Source organism: Mastomys coucha, unplaced genomic scaffold (genome assembly GCF_008632895.1).
Source record: "Mastomys coucha isolate ucsf_1 unplaced genomic scaffold, UCSF_Mcou_1 pScaffold5, whole genome shotgun sequence".
In the NCBI taxonomy this organism is placed as follows: Eukaryota; Metazoa; Chordata; class Mammalia; order Rodentia; family Muridae; genus Mastomys; species Mastomys coucha.
In genome coordinates this window covers 94,703,477-94,711,678 of record NW_022196911.1, presented here as the reverse complement: position 1 = coordinate 94,711,678, position 8,202 = coordinate 94,703,477, and the positions used below count along the sequence as shown (strand labels likewise).

At 46.3% G+C, this 8,202-nt stretch overlaps 1 protein-coding gene across 3 annotated transcripts in view; it reads right to left on the bottom strand.

Moving 5' to 3' along the window:
* Positions 1-2,693: 2,693 nt before the first annotated feature.
* Positions 2,694-8,202, bottom strand: part of LOC116078519 (gasdermin-A) — a 13,542-nt gene continuing 8,033 nt past the window's right edge. For 2 of the 3 annotated variants that reach the window (XM_031353795.1, XM_031353797.1), the window contains 5 exons: positions 7,602-7,622; positions 6,829-6,983; positions 6,281-6,395; positions 4,114-4,187; positions 2,694-3,793 (listed from right to left, as the gene is read on the bottom strand). In XM_031353795.1, the coding sequence (XP_031209655.1) occupies positions 3,551-3,793; positions 4,114-4,187; positions 6,281-6,395; positions 6,829-6,983; positions 7,602-7,622 (608 nt within the window). In that variant the 3' untranslated portion in view covers positions 2,694-3,550. The remainder of the gene's footprint in view (positions 3,794-4,113; positions 4,188-6,280; positions 6,396-6,828; positions 6,984-7,601; positions 7,623-8,202) is intronic. The other variant, XM_031353796.1, reaches the window with a different exon arrangement.

Sequence of the window (8,202 nt, the reverse complement as noted above, 5' to 3'; positions counted from 1 at the left end):
GGATTTGAACCCAGGACCTCTGGAAGAGCAGTCAGTGCTCTTAACCTCTGAGCCATCTCTCCAGCCCTGGGTTTTGTTTTATTTATTTATTTATTTATTTATTTATTTATTTATTTATTATATGTAAGTACACTGTAGCTGTCTTCAGACGCACCAGAAGAGGGCGTCAGATCTCATTATGGGTGGTTGTGAGCCACCATGTGGTTGCTGGGATTTGAACTCAGGACCTTCGGAAGAGCAGTCAGCCCCGGCTTTTGTTTTTTAAAATGAGGTTTCTCTATGTAGCCTTGGTTGTTCTGGAGCTTGTTCTGTAGATCAGTCTGGCCTTGAACTCAAAGATCCACTTGCCTCTTCCTTCCCAGGGCTGGGATTTTTAAAAAAGGCCTTCCTGTGCTACCACTGCCTGACTCTTTTTTTAAATTATTATTTTATGTTATGTGCATGGGTGTGTTGCTTCCATGTATGCCTGTGTGAGAGTGTTGGATCCTCTGGAATTGGAGTACAGATAGGTGTGAGCTGCCAAGTGGGTGTTGGGAGTTAAACCTGGGTCTTCTGGAAGAGTAGTCAGTGCAATTAACCACTGAGCCATCTCTGCAGCCCTGCATATCTTTTAAAAATTGTGATTATTTACTTATTTAGTTGGGGGGCACTTTTACCACGATGTACAAGTGGAAGTCGGAGGATAGCTTTCAGAAGTTCTCTCTTTCCACCATGTGGGGTCTGGCAATGGAAGTCAGGTCATGAAGCTTGGCAGCAGGGCCTTTACCTGCTGAGCCACCTTGCTGCTGTCCCTACCTGTCTTTTTAATTATTTTTATTCTATTGTGACAACTCTCTGTATTAAATAGTCACTTGCCAAACAGAAATGTGTGCTCCGGTTTTGGGGCACACATCTGGACCTGTTCATCTAAGTGGTCCTCTCACCGCACCACTCAGGGTTGGGGGACAGGGAACAGAACTTTTAAATGAGCACAGGGATACACTTAGTAAAGCTCCCACACAAGACTCTGGGGACTGTGGGTGTGTGGGAACAGTAAAGGGAGAAAACAGACCAGCTTTGTTATTCATCCTTCCAATCAAAGCAGTTACCCTTCTGGATGGTTGAGGTGTTAGCTCATCTCTCTCTTAAGTTTACATCACAAGGAGACAAGTCAGCAGAGAGCAAGCAACCCAGTAGACCGGAAGGTTTCAGAAGATGCTGAATAGGTAGGACGGCTAACTGTGAAGTTTGTGAGAGCTGGTCATGAGTTCTTGCAGTGTGGTGGAACTGACCTGGGCAAGGAAGTAGGTAAGGAGGGGGAGATTCTGACTCCTGGGGCCTGAATTCTTGGAGACACATTCTACTCATAAAAATGGTTTAAATGAGCAGGGCAGTGGTGGTGCACACCTTTAATCCCAGCACTTGGGAGGAAGAGACAGGTGGATTTCTGAGTTTGAGGCCAGTCTGGTCTACAGAGTGAGTTCCAGGACAGCCAGGGCTACAGAGAAATCCTGTCTCAAAAAAACCAAAAAAAAAAAAAAAAAAAAAAAAGGGGTGGGGTGGGAGCAGGAGAGATGGCTTAGTGGGTGTGTCTAAAGACAGCTACAGTGTGAGTGGGGCCAGAGCAAGAAGACAAAGTGTCTGAAGACAGCTACAATGTACTTACATATAATTAATAAATAAATCTTAAAAGGAAAAAAAAAGAACACTGGCTGCTCTTCCATAGTTCCTGAGTTTGAGCCCAGTACCCACACAATGGTTCACAACCATCTCTATTCCAGTCTAGGGATCAAACCCTTTCCTCTGGCCTCCGAGGGCATGAGGCACACAAGTGGTGAACACATACACATGTATGGAAGAGGGAAGAGGAGATAGAGATGTTTGAGGGATCACGGTGAGAAGGTTCTGCTTGCTGCCATGGCTGATGAATGACTTTGATTCCTGGACCCTAACAACTCTCAAAGGTTGTCCTCTGACCTGTGACAGCATGCCATGTCGTACATGCTGCCCCCCCCAATAAATGTAAATAAATCAGACTGGTGACAAATGTTCAAAACCAGCTTTAGGCAGATGTTGATGAGAACCCAGACGTTTAATGAGATTATAATATACAGGCCAAGCCTATCCATGCTATTGCCTCTATGCCCATCCTGAATTGAGGATTGAAAACAAAGCTAGGGCTGGAGAGATGGCTCAGGTTGGAAGAACACTGACTGCTCTTACAGAGGCCCTGAGTTCAATTCCCAGGAACCACATGGTAGCTCACAGCCATCTGTAATGGGATCTGATGCTCTCTTCTGGTGTTTCTGAAGAGAGCTACAGTGTACTTATAAACAAAATAAATAAATAAAGATTATAAAAATTAAAAAAACAAAACTAAACTAAACTAAAGCAGCGGTTCTGAACCTTCCTAATGCTGAACCCTTTAATCCAGTTCCTCATGCTGTGGTGGCCCCCAACCATAGAATTATTTTCATTATTCCTTTGTAGCTGTAATTTTGCTCCTGTTAGGAGCTGTAATATAAATATCTGATATGAAGGATATGATATCTGATCTGCAACTCCTGTGAGTCTTTGACCTCCTAATGGGGTCGTGACCCACAAGTCGACCCACTGACTTAAGGGTTCAGGTCCTAGTCTTGGGTGCCCCTCCTCTCTCTTCCTCTAATTTAATTTTTTTTGTTTTGAGACAGGATCTCACCTTCATTTTCTACTTAATCAACTTGTAATTTTATTGTTTTGTTTTATGCTTGTATCATAGTCCACAAGACCTTTCTTTCCCCCTCCCAAGCCTTCAACCAGGGCTGGAGAACATGGGCTCTTTGGTGAAGCCACACCGCTTGGATGAGCTTCTCAATGTAAAGCAGACATTCTGAATTCTAACCCTCTGAATTCTTGGAGCATTTTCCAGCTGGCCCGTGGAACAGTGTGAGCAGGAACATGTACATGTGGATAATGTCTGTTTCTTTACCTGGGACATATGACCGATTCCCTTTACAGAAAAACTAGAAGACAGCTTGTCCTAGGATTGATCTAACATTTCCATTCATTCTTGTAAGGTCAGTGTTTTTTTTTTTTTTTTGGAGGCACACATCGGAAGGATTAGGCTAGGAAATAAATGTGGGTTTTATTGTTGTTGTCGTTGTTTTCAAAACAGGGTTGTCTTGTATGGCCCTAGCTGTCCTGGAACTTACTCTTAGAACAGACTGGCCTCGAACTTAAGAGATTCACCTGCCTCTGCCTCAGGAGTGCTGGGATTAAAGTTGTATACCACCACCACCATCACCACTCCAGGCCCTGCATCCCATAATGAAGTGACTCAAAGTTGTAAGGGTTTGAATGATTCTGTATCTTCAGGATTTAAGCATCAGGGGATGGGCTTACTGGGTGGTGAGCTGGAGGATAGAAGGCGATAGATAGATGGTGAGGCAGAAGGAACTTGGTGACCGTGGATGAGCTGGCATTTCAGGTGTCCTCAGCCTGGAGGCTCTGTAGTGTCTTGGAGTGTTACGGATAGAGCAGAGCGCAGTAAGGCTGAGAAGGCATTAGGGAAGCAGTCAGAGAAGGTGCATTAGGAATCCTTGCTTAGCAGCTGAAGGAGGGAGAGACCAGCATAGAGGGCACAGAGGTCTGGGAGAGTGTCTGGATCCCATGTGTACTGTGGGCCTGATCTCTGGACTTCCAGGCCGCTTAGCCCCACCAGTGCTTCCGTTAGAATCAGTTCCTCCTCCCCGAGGGAGGAGAGCAGATCAGGCTGCAGGGGGAAAACACCCTCTTTATCTTGCAGGAAGTTCTGCTCCATGGTACTTTCAACCTGCAAGGGACCAAGGTGTTCAGAAATGAGGAAAGGGGAGCTTTTCTCTCTCCTACCAGAGCAGGCTGATTACTCTAAGCTTCTAGGGAGAGGAGAAGACTTTTCCCTAGGCAAAAGGTTGGGATTGGTGAGCACAGTAGGTCTGCATGTTCCCACTGGTTCTAGAGCTCTCTCCCTGACCTCTCCACCCTGCAGCCCCCACTCGCACTGAACTCCTCCTGGCATCTGGTCATGAGTTCTCACCAGTTGTAGCGCTCCCCCTTCCCCACCCACCATGAACTCCCCCTGAGGCGTCTGTCATGTCTGTCATGTGTTCTCACCAGCTTTAGTTGCACTGGAAGGATCTTTTTCTCCAAGGATTTTACTAGAAGCTTCTGTTGGGCTTCACTTAACACTGGAGGGAAAAGCAGAGAAAGGAAAAAAAATGTGTTGCTGGGACAGAGAGAACCACAGACTCCAAATAATGTTAGCCCAATCTGATCAATTAATCCATGCATTCACACATCCATCCGTCCATCCATCCATCCATCCATCCATCCATCCATCCATCTATCTGTCCATCCATCTGTCCATTCAGCCATCCCACCCTCCATCTAACCACAGTTAAACACCTGCTCTATACCATACACCTTTGCTGGCCATTAACTTTAAAAAAAGTTGCGATTTTTGACTGAGTAAAGTGACACACACCTTTAATCTCAGCATTTGGAAGGCAGAGGTATATGGACTCTTGAGAATTCGAGGTCAGATTGTTCTACATAGTAAGTTTCAGGCCAGCCAGGGCTACATAGTGAGATCTCATCTAAAAAACAACAGCCAACCCAAATCCTGCTGGGCAGTGGTGGTACACACCTTTAATCCCAGCACTTGGGAGGCAGAGGCAGGCAGATTTCTGAGCTTGAGGCCAGCCTGGTCTACAGAGTGAGTTCCATGGCAGCCAGGGCTACACAGAGAAACCCTGTCTCGAAAAAACCAAACCAAATCAAACTAAACCAAACCAAAACAAAAAAACCAGCCAACCCAAATCCTAATCTTCCAATGTAGCTTTGGGAGAAGTCATGTGCTTTCTGTTTGTTTTTGAGACAGGATCTCATTCTGTAGTCCAGGGTTAGGTTAGGGACTCTGTACCCAGTGTGGCCTCAGATCTGCAGTGATCCTCCTGCCTCAGGTTCCTGAGTGCTGGGATTATAGGCATGAGCTACCTACCACACTGTGATAGCTAGCCATAGCTGAGGGGTTTCCTTTGGGCTTAGCATTTGACAGAAGGTTCCCCACCCACTCACTCATAATTTTTCTTTTTGAGACAGGGTCTCACTGTGCAGCTCTGGTTATCCTGGAACTCACTATTAGACCAGGCTGGCCTTGAAGTCACAGAGATCCTCCTGCCTCTGCGTCTCCAGTGCTGGGATTAAAGGTGTGCCTCACTATGCCTGGCTTTCCCCAGTCTTGTATGTGTATATATGTTATGTGTATACTCGAATGTATGCATGTGTGTGTTCAAGTACACTCAGGTGCATGCCATGGTGTGTATATGGACGGAGAGGACCACTTGCAGGAGTCAGTCCTCCCTTGTGTGGGTCTAGGAATTGAATTCACATTGTCTGACTAGGTGGCAAGCACCTTTATTCACTGTCTAAAGGACTCAAGAGTTTTTGTATTTGAGTGGGGAAATGTGTCATGCAGAAGGAAGGAGAAAATACAGACACAAGATCAGAAGAGTGACTTTGAAATTAAAGCTAACAGGCGGACAAGGTAACAGGCAGATAAGCTAACAGGCAGATAAGCTAACAGGCAGGCAGCAATATGGAAGTGATGGACTTCAAACCATGTAGAAGGTTTGAAAATGTAGCAAAAAATAAAAATAAGGGGCTGGCGAGATGGCTCAGAGGGTAAGAGCACTGACTGCTCTTCCGAAGGTCTTGAGTTCGGATCCCAGCAACCACATGGTGGCTCACAACCACCCACAATGAGATCGGACACCCTCTTCTGGTGCGGCTGAAGACAACTACAGTGAATCATGTCGGAGCGAGCAGGGCGGGAGAGCAGCCACACACATGATAGCTCACAGCCATCTGTACAGCTACAGTGTACTCATACACATAAAATAAATAAAATAAATTAAAAAAAAATAAAAATAAAAATGGACCAAGTGAAACCCTAGGAATGAAACCAATTTGGTGATGATTTTTTTTCTCTCTCTCAAGTACTTGGATTGAATTCAGGGTCTTGTGTATGTGTGTATATACATACACATATATATATATATATATACATACACACACAAACATATATACATAAACACATACATATATATACACACACATATATATATATACATACACATACATATACATACACACACACACACACACACACACACACACACACTATTGTACTGTAAGCCACCTGGCATCCACTCACTCATACATTTAGGAATTCATTCACACGGTTTACTCTTATAACCCATCCGACTCACTTCTCACTCACCTGTCAGAGCACCAAGGAAGTAGAGGATGGCGTCCATAGCATCCTTTGACAGCAGGACATCTTTGGGGAGTGCTTCCAGGGTCACTTTGTGCCCTTTGTCTAGAGCCCCTGCAAGCTGTGAGGAAAACTGGGTGACTAATACTTCCTGTAAAGGTCTAACCTAGCACTTGGCACACAGTAATCTCTGAACCGAGAATGACTCTCTCCCACTCCCTGTTTCTTTTGTGTGTGTGGTCCCTGGGTTTTGAGCTCTGGAAAGGTGAAGCTGTTATCCAGCAGAGGGCGCCATAGGCTCATGGGTACCCTCTGACCATCAGAGGGCGAGATCCACTTCCGGGAACCCTGTACTGATGCTCTTTTTCAGGGACCAAGGGGCCAAGTGGTAGCCCAGCAGCCGAGGTGCACTTGGGCAGCCTTGGGAAGGATAGCTGCTGTTTATTCCACAGCCTCTGGTCACTCTGTGCCATTGCCAGATCCCCTCCCATCTGCAATGGCTGCCACCACACCCACTCCCCCTTCCTCCATACTTCCTGTGTCCAGGCACTCACTGTCTGCTCAAGGTCCTGGAGCTCTTTTTTCTTTCCTAGGAGATGGCTGAGGGAAGTGAGTAGGGAGCTTCGCCCCACAGGACTCAACTTCTTCACTTCTTGAGTCTCTCGCTGAACCTCTTCCTTTAATGTCTTGAAGTCTTCGTGCATCTCCCCTAGGGACACAGGTAATATGACAGGCACCCATTCAGCTGATGCCCTCTCACCCTGAACATACTTTCTGTAGGCTTCGTGACACCTTCCTCAGGACCTGGTGCCCTGCTTCCAGCTTGAATCTGACTTTTCCTCTTTACCAAAGGGTGTGGTTATGAAGTTATACTAAAGCCTTGTTATGAAGGATGGAGCAAAGAGGTGAACTAGACTCCTTCAACTAACATGGCAGGTAATCGCCCTGCCGTTACCACCACCACCCCATATCCCAGGATTCATCTTTTATCTGTGCAGAGTTGATTTGTGGTTTCAACTACTCCACCCAGTTTCCCCTTCTCTTGAGTTTGTGGACAAACTATGGCTTTGACAACTTAATGAAGGGGACACTGGGACAGTTCCAGAGAGCAGTGGGTCTGTATTCAGGGATATCTATGAGCGGCAGCCTTTCCTGTCTAGCGGCCTGAATCTTAAAAGTACATCTACTCTACATTGGCGGGAATGGCTTCCTGGAAGTGGCTCTAATCCCAAGACCCAGGGCTCAGCCGTTGCCTTACTCTTCCACTCTAATGCTTCTCCTCCTACCTGTGTAGTAAAGTCTTGAGAGAATTTGAAAAGCTCCTTACCAACATCAGATGCCTGGATCACTGAGAAAATAAGAGGCAAATTGACAGATAAGAACACAATCCTTCAAAACTGGTAGCCTTCCCTAGGGGGCATGCTAGAGCACTGCCCCTCTGACATCCCAGCTGTGCTCAGAATCCTCTTGCTCCAGTCCCGGGAGGCAGGCACGGACCAGAAGAACTGATAAAATGTGAAAAGGGCGCTCAGGCTCAACTGGTATCGCCCAGCACCTGGGTGACTCAGCACCAGCTGCCCTAGTTACTGGCAGCAGATGTATGGTGCTAAACAGGTTGTAACTACTGAGGCCGCTGACAACAAAGGTCTGGGGCAGCAGATTTCCTGCCCATCTTGTCTACAGATTTCTCCTTTCTATAGTTTTTATTGGGATATCTTATTCTTATCCTAACTTCTTATTGGAAGTTCTGCTGTAGTTGAGGGACAACTGTTCACTGAGATCTGTCCCACTACCTTCCCCGTCAGTCCCATGGAGGAGGGAGGAAGACTAAGGTTTTGAATTAAGTCAAGAAAGTTGTGAATCAGCCGGGCGGTGGTGGCGCACGCCTTTAATCCCAGCACTTGGGAGGCAGAGGCAGGTGGATCTCC